Genomic DNA, 15606 nt, shown 5'->3' on the forward strand with positions numbered 1-15606 from the left:
TCTCCTTGGATAATTCTCCATCCTCTGGGATGCATCCGAGACTTATCTCAGCTATGTCCCTTAGACATTTTTCCGGTGGTTTAGGGTCCTGTCATCCCGGGTAGCAACCCCACACTCCTCCAGGGAAGATACCCGAGATGATTTTTCTCTTTAGAAAATGCTCCATCCTCTGGGATGCATCTGAGCCTTATCGCAGCTATGTCCCTGAGTCTTTATTCCGGTGGTTTAGGGTCCTGTCATCCCAGGTAGCAACCCCAGACTCCTCCAGGGAAGATACCCAAGATGATTTTTATCCTTGGGCAATTCTCCAACCTCTGGGATACATCCGAGATTCTTCCCATTCGTCTCCCGCAGACATTTTTCCTGTGGTTTGGGGTACTATAATCCTGGATAGCAAGCCCAGACTCCTCCAGCGAAGATAGCCAAGATGATTTTTCTCCTTGGACAATGCTCCATCCTGCGAGATGCACCCGAGACTCCTCCCACGTCTGTTTCTGAGTGTTCTCTTCCTGGGTTTTAGGGCCCTGTGATCCCAGGTAGCAACCCCAGACTCCTCCAGGGAAGATACCCGAGATGATTTTTCTCCTTGGGCAATGCTCCATCCTCTGGGATGCACCAGAGATTCTTCCCAGTCGTCTCCCGCAGATATTTTTCCTGTGGTTTGGGGCCCTGTAATCCTGGGTAGCAACCCCAGACTCCTCCAGGGAAGATACCCGAGGTGATTTTTCTCCTTAGAAAATGGTCCATCCTCTGGGATGTACCCCTGACTCCTCCCAGGTGTCTCCCGCAGACTTTTCTCTAGTGGTTTAGGTATCTGAAATCCCAGGTAGCAACCCCAGACTCCTCCAGGGAAGATACCCGAGATGATTTTTCTCCTTGGGCAATGCTCCATCCTCTGGGATGCACCTGAGATTTCTCCCAGGCATCTCCCGCAGATATTTTTCCTGTGGTTTGGCGCACTATAATCCTGGGTAGCAACCCCAGAATCCTCCAGGGAAGATACCTGAGATGATTTTTCTCCTTGGGCAATGCTCCATCCTCTGGAATTCACTGGAGGTTCCTCACAGGTATGTCCCTCAGTCTTTTTTCCGGTGGTTTAGGGTCCTGTCATCCCAGGTAGCAACCCCAGACTCCTCCAGGAAAGATACCCAAGATGATTTTTCTCCTTTGACAATGCTCCATCCTGCGGGATGCACCCGAGACTGCTCGCAGGTATGTCCCTGAGTCTTATTTACGGTGGATTAGGGCCCTGTGATCCCGGGTAGCAACCCCAGACTCCTCCAAGGAAGATACCCGAGGTGATTTTTCTCTTTAGAAAATGCAACATCCTCTGGGATGCATCCGAGACGTATCCCAGCTATGTCCCTGAGTCTTTATTCCGGTGATTTAGGGTCCTGTCATCTCGGGTAGCAACCCCAGACTCCTCCAGGGAAGATACCTGAGATGATTTTCCTCCTTGGGCAATGCTCCATCCTCTGGGATGCATCCGAGACTTATCCCAGCTATGTCCCTGAGACATTTTTCCGGTGGTTTAGGGTCCTGTCATCCCAGGTAGCAACCCCAGACTCCTCCAGGGAAGACACCCGAGATGATTTTTCTCTCTTGACAGTCGTCCATCCTGCGGGATCTACCCAGAACTCCTCCCAGGCATCTCCCGCAGAGTTTTCTCCAATGATTTAGGGCCCTGTGATCCCAGGTGGCAACCCCAGACTCCTCCAGGGAAGATACCCGAGATGATTTTTCTCCTTGGGCAATGGTCCATCCTCTGGGATGCACCCGAGACTCCTCCCAGCTCTGTTTCTGAGTGTTTTCTTCCTGGGGTTTAGGGCCCTGTGATCGCAGGTAGCAACCCCGGACTCCTCCAGGGAAGATACCCAAGATGATTTTTCTCCTTGGACAATGCTCCATCCTGCGGGATGCACCCGAGACTCCTCGCAGTTATGTCACCGAGTCTTATTTCCGGTGGTTTAGGGTCCTGTGATCCCGGGTAGCAACCCCAGACTCCTCCAGGGAAGATACCTGAGATGATTTTTCTCCTTGGATAATGCTCCATCCTCTGGGATGCATCCGAGACTTATCGCAGCTATGTCCCTGAGACATTTTTCCGGTGGTTTAGATACCTGTCATCCCGGGTAGCAACCCCAGACTCCTCCAGGGAAGATACCCGAGATGATATTTCTCTTGACTGTGGTCCATCCTGCGGGATCTACCCAGAACTCCTCCCAGGCATCTCCCGCAGAGTTTTCTCCAATGCTTTAGGGCCCTGTGATCCCGGGTAGCAACCCCAGACTCCTCCAGGGAAGATACCCGAGATGAATTTTCTCCTTAGAAAATGTTCCATCCTCTGGGATGCATCTGAGATTCTTCCCAGGCATCTCCCGCAGAGTTTTCTCCAGTGGTTTGGGGCCCTGTTATCCCAGGTAGCAACCCCAGACTCCTCCAGGGAAGATACCCGAGATGATTTTTCTCTTTAGAATATGCTCCATCCTCTGGGATGTACCCCTGACTCCGCCCAGGTGTCTCCCGCAGACTTTTCTCTAGTGGTATAGGTATCTGAAATCCCAGGTAGCAACCCCAGACTCCTCCAGGGAAGATACCCGAGATGATTTTTCTCCTTGGGCAATGCTCCATCCTCTGGGATTCACCGGAGACTCCTCGCAGGTATGTCCCTGAGTCTTTTTTCCGGTGGTTTAGGGTCCTGTGTTCCCGGGTAGCAACCCCAGACTCCTCCAGGGAAGATACCCGAGATGAATTTTCTCCTTGGACAATGCTCCATCCTCTGGGATGCACCTGAGATCTCTCCCAGGCATCTCCCGCAGATATTCTTCCTGTGGTTTGGTGCACTGTAATCCTGGGTAGCAACCCCAGACTCCTCCAGGGAAGATACCTGAGATGATTTTTCTCCTTGGGCAATGCTCCATCCTCTGGAATTCACCGGAGGTTCCTCACAGGTATGTCCCTCAGTCTTTTTTCCGGTGGTTTAGGGTCCTGTCATCCCAGGTAGCAAACCCAGACTGCTCCAGGGAAGATACTTGAGATGATTTTCCTCCTTTGGCAGTGCTCCATCCTCTGGGATGCACCTGAGATTCCTCCCAGTCGTCTCCCTGAGACATTTTTCCTGTGGTTTGGGGCCCTATAATCCTGGATAGCAAGACCAGACTTCTCCAGGGAAGATATCTGAGATGATTTTTCTCCTTGGACAATTCTCCGTCCTGCGGGATGCACCTGAGACTCCTCCCAGCTCTGTTTCTGAGTGTTTTCTTCCTGGGGTTTAGGGCCCTGTGATCGCAGGTAGCAACTCCAGACTCCTCCAGGAAAGATACCCAAGATGATTTTTCTCCTTGGACAATGCTCCATCCTGCGGGATGCACCCGAGACTGCTCGCAGGTATGTCACCGAGTCTTATTTCCGGTGGTTTAGGGCCCTATGATCCCGGGTAGCAACCCCAGACTCCTCCAGGGAAGATACCCGAGATGATTTTTCGCTTTAGAAATGCTCCATCCTCTGGGATGCATCCGAGACTTATCCCAGCTATGTCCCTGAGTCTTTATTCCGGTGATTTAGGGTCCTGTCATCTCGGGTAGCAACCCCAGACTCCTCCAGGGAAGATACCTGAGATGATTTTCCTCCTTGGGCAATGCTCCATCCTCTGGGATGCATCCGAGACATATCGCAGCTATGTCCCTTAGACATTTTTCCGGTGGTTTAGGGTCCTGTCATCCCAGGTAGCAACCCCAGACTCCTCCAGGGAAGATACCCGAGATGAATTTTCTCCTTAGAAAATGCTCCATCCTCTGGGATGCATCTGAGATTCTTCCCAGGCATCTCCCGCAGCCTTTTCTCCAGTGGTTTGGGGCCCTGTTGTCCCAGGTAGCAACCCCAGACTCCTCCAGGGAAGATACCCGAGATGATTTTTCTCCTTGGGCAATGCTCCATCTTCTGGGATGCACCCGAGACTCCTCCAAGTTCTGTTTCTGAGTGTTTTCTTCCTGGGGTTTAGGGCCCTGTGATCCCAGGTAGCAACCCCGGACTCCTCCAGGGAAGATACCAAAGATGATTTTTCTCCTTGGACAATGCTCCATCCTGCGGGATGCACCTGAGACTCCTCGCAGGTATGTCATCGAGTCTTATTTCCGGTTGTTTGGGGCCCTGTAATCCTGGGTAGCAACCCCAGACTCCTCCAGGGAAGGTACCCGAGATGATTTTTCTCCTTGGGCAATGCTCCATCCTCTGGGATTCATCGGAGACTCCTCACAGGTATGTCCCTCAGTCTTTTTTCTGGTGGTTTAGGGCCGTGTGATCCCAGGTGGCAACCCCAGACTCCTCCAGGGAAGATACCCGAGGTGATTTTTCTCCTTGGACAATGCTGCATCGTCTGGGATTCACCGGAGACTCCTCGCAGGTATGTCCCTGAGTCTTTTTTCCGGTGGTTTAGGGTCCTGTCATCCCGGGTAGCAACCCCAGACTCCTCCAGGGAAGATACCGGAGATGAATTTTCTCCTTAGAAAATGTTCCATCCTCTGGGATGCATCGGAGATTCTTCCCAGGCATCTCCCGCAGACTTTTCTCCAGTGGTTTGGGGCCCTGTTATCCCAGGTAGCAACCCCAGACTGCTCCAGGGAAGATACCCGAGATGATTTTTCTCCTTGGGCAATGCTCCATCCTCTGGGATGCACCTGAGATTCCTCCCAGTCGTCTCCCGCAGACATTTTTCCTGTGGTTTGGGGCCCTATAATCCTGGATAGCAAGACCAGACTTCTCCAGGGAAGATATCCGAGATGATTTTTCTCCTTGGACAATTCTCCATCCTGCTGGATGCACCCGAGACTTCTCCCAGCTCTGTTTCTGAGTATTTTCTTCCTGGGGTTTATGGCCCTGTGATCCCAGTTAGCAACCCCGGACTCCTCCAGGGAAGGTAACCAAGATGATTTTTCTCCTTTGACAATGCTCCATCCTGCGGGATGCACCCGAGACTGCTCGCAGGTATGTCCCTGAGACATTTTTCCGGTGGTTTAGATACCTGTCATCCCAGGTAGCAACCCCAGACTCCTACAGGGAAGATACCCGAGATGATATTTCTCTCTTGACTGTGGTCCATCCTGCGGGATCTACCCAGAACTCCTCCCAGGCATCTCCCGCAACGTTTTCCCCAATGCTTTAGGGCCCTGTGCTCCCGGGTAGCAACCCCAGACTCCTCCAGGGAACATACCCGAGATGATTTTTATCCTTGGACTATTGTCCATCCTTCGGGATGCACCTGAGACTCCTCCCAGCTCTGTTTCTGAGTGTTTTCTTCCTGGGGTTTAGGGCCCTGTGATCCCAGGTAGCAACCCCAGACTCCTCCAGGGAAGATACCCGAGATGAATTTTCTCCTTGGAATATTGTCCGTCCTGCGGGATGCACCTTAGACTCCTCCTAGGCATCTCCCACACAGTTTATCCTTTGGTTTATGACCCTGTAATCCTGGGTACCAATCCCAGACTCCTGCAGGGAAGATACCTGAGATGATTTTTCTCCTTGGACAATGTTCCATCCTCTGGGTTTCACCCGAGGCTCCTTCCAGGCTTCTGGTGTTGTCTTTTGTCATGTATTTTAGGGACCTCAGATCCCTGGTAGGACCTCCAGACTCTCCAAAGGGAGATAACTGTGATGGTTTTTTCTCATTGGGAAATGTTTTTTCTCTTTTAGGTAAAGCTTTTTACCCTGCGACAAACCCATGACTCGTCCCAGGGATCTCCCACAGACTTTTGATCTCTAGTTGAGGGACCTGATATCACAGGTAGCTACCAAGACTCCTCTAAGGAAGCTTCCTTCTGTTTTGCCAATAGGTCTCTGTTCCTGGATCCATCCAACCCTCCCATTAGCGTTAGGTTAGGGTGTGAGTTCTGTATGAGAATCCCACAGCTCCAGGGACACCTGGCTGGAAAAGATATGTCGAGGAGGGAACGGTATTGCACCAACATCGCTTCCTTGACACTGTGATGGTGTGCTCCCCCTCCCCGCCTTCCAACCTGACCTTTATCTCCCGTGACCCTGCCCAAGCACTAACACCTGTGGTGGTCACAATGGGCACGTGTACATGTGATGGCTGCCCCCGGCTCGATGTGGTTTCGGGGAAACACATAACACCACAGTAGCCAAGGGCTAACTTGAGCAGTGCTGGTACTGTGGCCAATATGCAGATATGACTATAGGTCAATCATCTCACCCACATCAATAGTGAACAGCCCAAGAGCCCTTTGAGCTCCCCTGCACGCCAGGATCTCCCCATGAGCGGGGACGCCTCTCAAGGTTACTCCTCGAGCTTCACAGATTCTTTGCCGCAACAGATCCTCGGTCAGTGATTAATAGCACGCGAAACTGTGAAATCTTAGCTAAGTGATAGAAAGCATTGATTGCACATATATAATCCCTTAGACATAAACCGTTGACCCAGTCTGGGACCAGGATTGGATCCAGCCGCACCCAGACTCCTCTCTGAGAAGGAGGTTAGAAAGCAAGGGGCTCCTTTCCGAACCTCAGCCCAACAGGAGGGTCTCCCTGGCAGTTCTGCCTGACCCTGTCCTCCATGCAGGAAATAACCAAGTGTACCTTGCCATCGAATCCTGCTACAGCACTGTCGCATTTACTCTCAAACTTTGTTAAATCCCTGTTTTGTATCAATAAACGTGTCGCTGCTTCTCTCTACGAGTGAAGTGCATCGCTCCATCCGCAACAGACACCTCTCTCCTCTGGGCCACCCGTGCTGCTGGGGACCTCAGCCTCAGCCCACGCTGCCATTAGCTGCCTGTCAGAGCGCTGCTACGGGATGGTGAAGGCAGGAACAGCTTTCCATCCTTGCTCCTTTTGTGTAGGAGCAGTCGCTGGATGTTTTCCATTTTGGAGCGGGGCTCTGGCGAGTGTGGGAGAGAGTGTTGGGAGCGTTACGGTGCAAGGAAAGCGCAGAGCCCCAGTGTTGGTCGGGCTGTGAAAGTGCTGCCGAGGGATAGTGAGGGCAAGCAGTCTAATATGACCGAATTGAATGAAACAATCCAGGAATTCTTTACTTACAGAATCTCACTTGGCTACAGCCCACGCTAAGGGGCTGTAACAGTAACTCAGCAGCAGGAGTGAGGGAGAATAGCGGCGCGGTTGGGTGTTTGCGGTGTTAAGATGTCGAGCAGGAGGAGTGTCGGGGACCCGGAGTATTTAACCAGACACATCCCTCAGAATCCCAGATACCAACATATAAAAACCCGCCTTGATACTGGAAACAGTTTGACAAAATACACCGAGAGGTTGGAAGAGATCAAAAGAAATTACAGGTATAAAAAGGATGAGCTGTTTAAAAGACTGAAAGTGACTACTTTTGCCCAGTTGGTCATCCAGGTTGCCTCTCTATCTGATGAAACCTTAGAAGTGACAAATGAGGAGATCCACAAGCTGGAAGATGGTGATTCTGTTGCTCCAGATGCTGAAGTCACAGCAGGGACAAATGGGAAAGGAAGCCCTGATGTGACACCTAGTCCAATCCTGTTTATAAACAACACAGGAGCTGGGGAATCCTATCGGTCCACGCTGCAGAGTGTGGTAAGTGGCATTGGTGAACTGGATATAGAAAAGGACACTCCTTTCTGTTACACAATGTAAAATTCTGTTGTACAGGAGAAGTTTATTTGTTTGCTTGCTTTAAGAACTAAAGGTGGTTTCAAACCCTAAAAATGCAAGGTAACCAAAGTACAGAAGGAGATACCCGAGCTAAACAAAAGACATCTCTCTCGTCTGTGCTATCGCCTAGCAGCCAACTACTCCCCTCGATAAATATCACCGTCAGGAGGAGCCCAATTTGACCTCTCCCTGAATGGCAGCTGCACTGCACGCCAGGCGACTCTCCCCGTGGGCAGGGGCGACTCTCAAGGTTAGAGATTCCTTACCTGAGACTGAGAGCCTTCCTCACCCACGGCGGAGAGATGCCTTAGCTGCGGCAGATCCCCAGTAAGTGACTGAGAGCGTGCTGAATTAGTACTAATGAGACATTACTAATCCGTGCAGCTACTCAATATTATTGCAAACATTGTATAGATAATTCCGTTAGACATAAGCTGTTCTCCAAGTGTGAGACCGGGGCTCCATAAGGAGTTTAGAAGGCAAGGGGATCCACTCTGAACCTCGTGACTCAATGGGAGGGTCTTCCTTACTCTTTGCGTCTCCAGTCTCTGTGTGAATCAGCCTAACCTGCTTCTAACTCAGTTTTCCTTTGTATGTTTTTTCCATGTGGTAGTTAATCATAGAATGGTCTGGGTCGTCTTCAATTGGATCTGGTTGCTCAGAGCCCCATCCAACCTGACCTGGAATGTTTCCAGGTATGGGCCATCTCCCACCTCTTTGGGCAACCTGGGCCAGTGTCTCCCCACCCTCATCATCAAAAAACATAATCTTCCCAGATGCCCCATCCCTGCTTATTGCAGGGGGTTGGACTCAACAACCTCTAAAGGTCCCTTCCAACCCAAATGATTCTATGATACTGTGATTTCACTGATGTTTCCCTGTTGGCTTCTGTTCCGTCAGAAGCCCCTGGCTCATCTCCATAAGACTGCGAGTCTGCTGCACCCAGCACGTCTCAGACCTACAGGCTGAGGGTCCTCGCTGGCGCCCCGTCCCCCTGACCTTAGCATGTTCCCGCAGCTTGTCACGGGCAAGCCTGATCCTATCCCTGACCCCTTCAAGTCTAGTTTAAAGCTCTGCCAATGAACCCCACTGGCTCCTGAGCAAAGACCCTCTTCCCCCTTTCAGAAAGCTCAATCCCATCTGACCCCAGCAGGCCTGGCACCATGGAGGCCACCCTATTTGTGCAAAAAAACGAAAATTGTGGTGGTGACAGCAGCCACGGAGCCATGTATTAAGAGACCAGGTCCGCCTGTTCCTTCCAGTGTCGCTGCACATAACTGGAAGGAGAGAGGAAAAATAGCCGGCGCTCCAGATTCCCTTACCACCCATCCCAAGGCCCTGAAGTCTCTCCGGATCGCCCTCGGACTACGCATTGTGGCTTCGTGGCCACCCACAGGGAAGAGCAGCGCTGGGCAATAGTCCGAGGGCCGTACCAGGCCGGAAAGTTTCCTAGTGACGTCCTTAACCCGGGCCCAGGGGGGCAGCAGACTTCCCCAAGAGGAGGGTCTGCCCGGTGAGTCAGGGGTATGTGATAGAGACAATAACACATTGTGCACTGATTGACTAGCAGTGATTCGTAACCTAAAGGACAGGCCTGATAAAAATGGACGAAGCAAGAAGTCTTGAGATTGCCAAGGACAGCTCCTGATAACGAATAAGAGTATGCCTTGAAAAGCGGCTGAAACCAACCCTGCGGTCTGGACAAAGACCAAAGAAGAACTGAGTCTGCGCAAGGACAAAGAGTTACTTGCGGTGATGAAGAGGAATCATCAGCCTTCGTGGTCACGACCCTCAGCGACCACCACCAGGAGGCATTGCGCAAGCGCAGTTGGGAGGAGTTTATGGAAATGACTTCGTAGAGCTAATTTTAATACGAAGTGGGGACAGGTTATGCATATGTATAGGCGTATTGGGAAATCTTATGATTATGTAATTAAGCACAATATATATTTGAGAAGGCCGCTGCATTGGGCGCGCACGATTGTGGTGGGGCGACCCCCCCGTGCTGCCCAGCGCTGAATAAACACCTACTTTACAACCTTCCCGGTTGTGGAGTCTCTGGAGTTTCGTTTCCGCATGTCACCGGCAGATCCGGTCCTCCGTTCCCGTCCCCGTCTCCGGGAGGGCAGAGCGCGGCTCCAGCGGCCCCTCTCTCTCTCGCTCACGCTCCCGGCTGCTCCTCAGCCTTTCTCCTTCCCCCCCGGCTCTGCCGCCAGGCCGAGCGCACCGTCCCCCTGCTCCCCCCTCACGCTGCGCTGCTCTCCGCCGCGGAGCGGGCCGGCCCCGGAGCGGCTCCCTCGGCCACCGGCCGCTCCCTCCGCTGCGGCGCGTTTGAGCCTCCCGCCGTTGCCCGGGCAACGCCCAGGTCTCGCCAGCGGCTGTGGCGAGAGGTACCGGCTGCCGCTCGGCTCCGCTCGGCAACACTCGGCCCCGCTCGGATCGGCTCGTCATCTCGCGGCCCCTCTCGGCCGGTCAGGGCCGTCCCCGAGCGCGGCGGCGGGGCCGGGCTGGCGCAGGGCGGGCAGAGGAGCGGCGGGCGGAGGGGCCGAGCCGCCCCGGGAGGCGGCCGCGGGGCGCTCCCCTCCTGCGCTGCCCCGAGGTCCCGGCCGGTCCGGGGCAGCCGCGCGGTGTCCCTCGGGTCCCCGCTGTCCGGGCGTCGGGGCAGCCCCGGGGCTGGGCTGGGGCCGCTCCGTCCCGGCGGCCATCCCCCTTTGGCGGGGCAGCCGGCGGGGGGCACGGCCGGACCCTCCTGCCTGCCCCGGGCCCCGCCGCACGGGCTCTGTGCCGCACACACCGTCCCGTCCGTACCCGCCCTCTCCCCCGCTGGGAGGGCGGTGGGGCCACCGCGGGGCGGGCAGAGCCCTGCGGGGCTGCGCCCGGGAGTCACCGAGCGCCGCAGGTTGCCCGATGCGGAGCGAAAGGAGCCCGAGGGGCCGCCCAGAGCAGCCCCCGCAGCGCAGCGCAGCGCAGCGGCACAGGCGGCGGCAGGAGGGGCAGCCCCCGGCCGGGGGAGCCCCCGTCGGGGCGGGTAAGTAGCACAGCCACGTCTGCGCAAGAGGAGCAACGCAGAAGCCTTTTCCCGCCCCGACTGCTCCCGCCAGCGAGCTCGGGGCCGGTGGCACTGACGGCGGCAGCCAGGAGCATCGGGCCCCGAGTCACCGGTGCCGACAGCACAGGCGCCGCTGGAGGCGTCCGCGGCCCGGCTCATACTAGAAACCTCTGCTGCTTCTTGGAGGGAATGAGTGTTTTCTGACGGGGTAAGACTGATTAAAGACTGATTAAAATAACACCAAGTTCCAAGTTGCTGCTTCTTTTATTAGAATCCCATAGAACAGTTTTTCAAAGGCACATTGCCGCTTTGTGATTAAACGAATTCAAGTTTGATTTGGCTTACACTACCCAGGGCTAATAATATCCTATTCTGGACACTGACAAAGGCTCTATCAAGGTAAAGTGTTGTATCTTACTTTCTCTGGCATGAAATACAACAAATCTGATCTGCAGGAGTGTTATTAAAATGGGTTTGCTAGGATACACATGCTGCTCCTAGGCAAGCAAGAGATGCGGAAGAATAACAGCAAGTGGAATAACAGAAAATGCCCACGCTTCATCTTATTTCTTTGATATTTTTAATATAATGCACAGAATCCTGATTGTATATAGAGCTGCAAATTGGTCAGCTTGAACAGTACAAATAGACTTACCATTTTTCATCATTTTTATTTTCAGTCCGTTGCATTTCCTGGCTCTCAGAAAATGCTATCCCTGTACTGGAATGGTTTTGCTGCAAATATTACGGGTAGATATAAATTCCTAAGGAAAAGAATATCTTTTCTGATTTACTTCTAATTAAGTGCAAATTATTTTTGTGAACTTGATATTCTTTCTCAAAATCTACATTTTGTACTTAGTAAAGAGAATTCTGATTCAGAAAATTGGTAGCAAAAGAACGTCTACAAGCCAAAAAAAGGTAATCTTAGCATTTCTAAATCCTCCAAAACTGATGCCATGAGGAGCGATACAGGCCTGCCTATTATTCAGCATGTTTAAACGAGTTTCACAGGTGGGGTCCTGAACTCACTCACTTCAGCCCAGGTATTACTGATTGTGTGTTTCCCTCAGCTGTAAATATCTTAAAAGGTATTGGAAGAAAGAAGGTTTCTGCCTCAAATTAATCTATCCACCAGCTGGAAGAGACAGCCAGCCTTTTTAAAATAGCGTAGAATGGTCAAAGTGTTCCTCTTTTCAAAAGGCCTTATTCAGCACTGCCTCATCTGTCCAGTCAGAGGAGTGAGTGCCTGTGATTCTTCCTACTCTCTGTAGTTGGAAGATGCTCTCGGAAGAGAGTGTCTTTCCTACTTTCTTGTAGTTGGAAGACGTCAACCTCCGCAGAAGATTTTTCCTAAAAGGCACAATCTGTCTATTTAATGATTCCTTCAATATAATGATTTAAAAACTGTACCTGCTGGTCTGAACCTGGACTTGATATTCTAGTTCCCTCCAAATAAAATAATGTTCTTGTCTGCAGATGCCCCATTGCCACAGGGTGTACAAGAAGGGATTCTGCCTCCGGCCCATCATCAAGAATCACTCAGAAATCAAAAGAATATTTTACTACCCGTTCACCCTCCACTGATTATAAACCTCAACGACGAGGAGGATGAAGAGGATGACGAAGAGGAAGAGAACTGTAAAGGGTTTTTTTCTCTCTTTTACAAGGAAGCAGAATGGGTTTTTTGGACTCCTGCAGTGTATACATCACAACTGATGTATTATAATAACAATTACATTGTTAGAAAAGAGTTGTTGCCAAGTTTTGGAAATAGCTTCCAGCTAATCCTCAAAATATTGGAACTGGTAGTCCCCAGATGTGAGTGAGGCAATGTTTTCTAACCCCTGTGAAATGCCTAGCTGTATATTTCAATGGTGGTACAATTCACTTCTTTTTCATTCAATGAAGTTTAAAATGTGATCCACTATTCAGATGATGTGATCCACCATTCAAAAATTCTCAGAATTTGGGGATGAAATCACAAATTCAGGAGGTACTTCTTTCCCGGGAAACAAACTTTGGAACAGGGGCTGTAGACACTCATCACTGAAGGTGAAGTCACAGGTTTGTTTACAAAAGATAGCCGAGTGACTTCAACTTAAATAATTTGTTTGACTGATTTCCTAAACTCTGAAGGCAGTCTCATTTTATTGCAGAAAGTTACTCTCGAGTCTAGCAAAGAGAAACCAGACAAAACTCTTCACTAGATTAACTGCAGTGTCTATATGTATATATTTACATTATTATTTATTCCCTTTTTGTGAACTGTAGTTAAACCGTTGACTGTATCTCACTCAGAGATGAGAGATTCAGAGTGATGGAATGAATTGCACATTCCCAGAGCGTGAGAGAACAACCTACTCTCCTGCATGCACCCTGCAAATGACGGTGCTAGTTCTCAGGCAGCCCCGAGCCGCCTTTGCTTTTCCCGCTGTCCTTCGGGTGAGCGGGCAGGGCTGCCTGTTAGGGCCTCCAAACTCGGTTTCAGTCTGAGTTGGCCACGTTAACTTCAACAACAGAAAGAGCAGGGCTTTGCTCGTCTTAGTAGCCTGAACTGAGACAGATAAGGAGCGCTCATTTCACCAGCTCTGCTGGCAGGCCTTACAGGACAGTAACTTTGGGCAGAGGTTTTGTGACAAGCGCTCCCTGGGGACATGTTTAGTCACAAGATTTCCTTTTGGGTGTAAATGAAGGACTGTTTTGCAAATAAGTACTGAAGATTTTTTTTCACTCATTTTAAATCAACAAACATTAACTTCTTAATAGGTGTTGTAACTGCAATTCCATTGCACTTGGCAATACCTAATATTACGGAATCATTTTTCTGCCCAGAAGCAGAGGTTGCAGTCAGAAAAGAAACACCCATGACAGAAATTCATTATGGTATTTGATTCTTAAGAATTATTGGAGGCCTTTGTATAGATAACTAGTAATCTTTTAAAAATCTGTCCTATAGATGTTTCTAATTGGGTGCCTAAGACTGCTACAGATATTGAAGAGGAAAGAGCAATAAAGGAAATGTGCTATAAATCTGGTAAGTATGGAATTAGTCACTCCTTCCTAAACAGCAGTGCTGCCAATATAGTAAACTTTGCATTTTTTTTCCCTCTTGGGATATATTTAGCTGAGTATTACAAGATTCCAACAACAAAACAAAATCAACAAAAACCACCAATCAACAAAAACTGTGTCTTCACCTCAGCAAAATGAGCTATTACCCTTGGAAGCGACCGGGCGAGACTTGCAGAAGGCAAGTACTTTCCATCTTCTCAGACAATGTTTACCAGTTTTTAAATTACTGTTAGAGGAAGGAACTATGACATCATTTGCCCATCCTCCCCGCTTTTTGAACTTGGTGATGATGAAAGATAGCATATTACAAAGAGGATAGAAACACTTTTAATTTTCCCCCATATATATAGGGGATCAGGCCTAGTACCAGGGGATCAGGCCTAGTTACCAGGGGGTGAGGCCTAGTCAGCATGGGTTTATGGAAGGCAGGTCCTGCCAAACGAACCTCATCTCCTTCTATGACAAGATAACCAGAATCTTGGACGAGGGAAAGGCTGTTGGTATTGTATACCTGGACTTTCGAAAAGCATTCGATACTGTCCCCCATACAATTCTCGTGGAAAAACTGGCTTCGCGGGGCCTGGATGAGCATACGATCCGCTGGATCAAGCACTGGCTGACTGGAAGGTCCCAAAGAGTGGTGCTCAGTGGATTTAAATCCAGCTGGCGGCCGGTCACAAGTGGTGTGCCTCAGGGCTCAGTGTTGGGACCATTTCTGTTTAACGTCTTTATTGATGATCTCGATAAGGACATAGGGTGTATCATCAGCAAGTTTGCAGATGACACCACGTTAAGCAGGAGTGTTGATTCCCAGGAGGATAGGGAAGCTCTACAGAGAGACTTAGATTGGATCATTGGGCCAACATCAATGGTATGAGTTTCAACAAGGGCAAGTGCCAGGTCCTGCACTTGGGCCACAATAACCCCGTGCAGCGCTACAGGCTTGGGGAGGTGTGGCTGGAAAGCTGCCGGGCAGAAAGAGACCTGGGGGTTCTAATTGACAAGGGGCTGAATATGAGCCGGCAGTGTGCCCAGGTGGCCAAGAAAGCCACCGGCATCCTGGCTGGTCTTAGAAATAGCGTGGCCAGCAGAAGTAGGGAGGTGATTGTGCCCCTGTACTCAGCACTGGTGAGGCCACACCTTGAGTATTGTGTCCAGTTTTGGGCACCTCAATACAAGAGAGATATCGAGGTGCTGGAGGGAGTGCAGAGGAGGGCAACGAAGCTGGTGAAGGGCCTAGCAAACAAATCATATGAAGAGCGGTTGAAGAAGCTGGGACTGTTTAGTTTGAGGCGGAGGAGGCTGAGGGGAGACCTCATCACTCTCTACAACTATTTGAAAGGGCACTGTAGAGAGGTTGGTGCTGGTCTCTTCTCACAGGTAATTAATGACAGAACAAGAGGGAATGGCTTCAAGCTCCAACAGGGTAGAGTTAGACTGAACATTAGGAAAGAATTTTTCACAGCAAGAGTGGTCGGGCATTGGAATAGACTGCCCAGGGAGGCAGTTGAGTCACTATCCCTGGATGTGTTTAAGAGATGTTTAGATGTGGTGTTGGGGGATATGGTGTAGGGGAGAACTTTGTAGAGTAGGGTAGATGGTTGGACTCGATGATCCCAAGGGTCTCTTCCAACCTAGACAATTCTATGATTCAATGATTCTACATATATTGTCACACACGCAGTGACTCCCTGTAACAACTGAGTGTAGATAGAAAAGGTGGAAATGGGCTGTTAACCCTTCGTGTACTTTCCTGAGATATACAACATACGTCTTTCATAGAGTTTTTCTTCATGATCAAGATTTGTGTGGTCTAAGTTTAGCCACCCTAAGGT

The 15606-nt window shown here is 50.6% G+C and overlaps 2 protein-coding genes across 2 annotated transcripts in view; one reads left to right on the forward strand and one right to left on the reverse strand.

Moving 5' to 3' along the window:
* Positions 1-5132, reverse strand: part of LOC309684517 (E3 ubiquitin-protein ligase TRIM36-like) — a gene marked incomplete at both ends in the record, with an annotated part of 52664 nt that extends 47532 nt beyond the window's left edge. The window contains one exon of the mRNA XM_082500411.1: positions 5120-5132. Coding sequence (XP_082356537.1) covers positions 5120-5132 — 13 coding nt within the window. The remainder of the gene's footprint in view (positions 1-5119) is intronic.
* A 2020-nt stretch (positions 5133-7152) lies between these two features.
* Positions 7153-15606, forward strand: part of LOC309684518 (E3 ubiquitin-protein ligase TRIM36-like) — a gene marked incomplete at both ends in the record, with an annotated part of 45551 nt that continues 37097 nt past the window's right edge. Inside the window, one exon of the mRNA XM_082500412.1 lies at positions 7153-7304. Within this exon, the coding sequence (XP_082356538.1) occupies positions 7153-7304 (152 nt within the window). The remainder of the gene's footprint in view (positions 7305-15606) is intronic.

The sequence above is a fragment of the Vanellus vanellus genome, assembly GCF_965231255.1.
Source record: "Vanellus vanellus genome assembly, contig: HAP1_SCAFFOLD_105, whole genome shotgun sequence".
NCBI lineage: Eukaryota > Metazoa > Chordata > Aves > Charadriiformes > Charadriidae > Vanellus > Vanellus vanellus.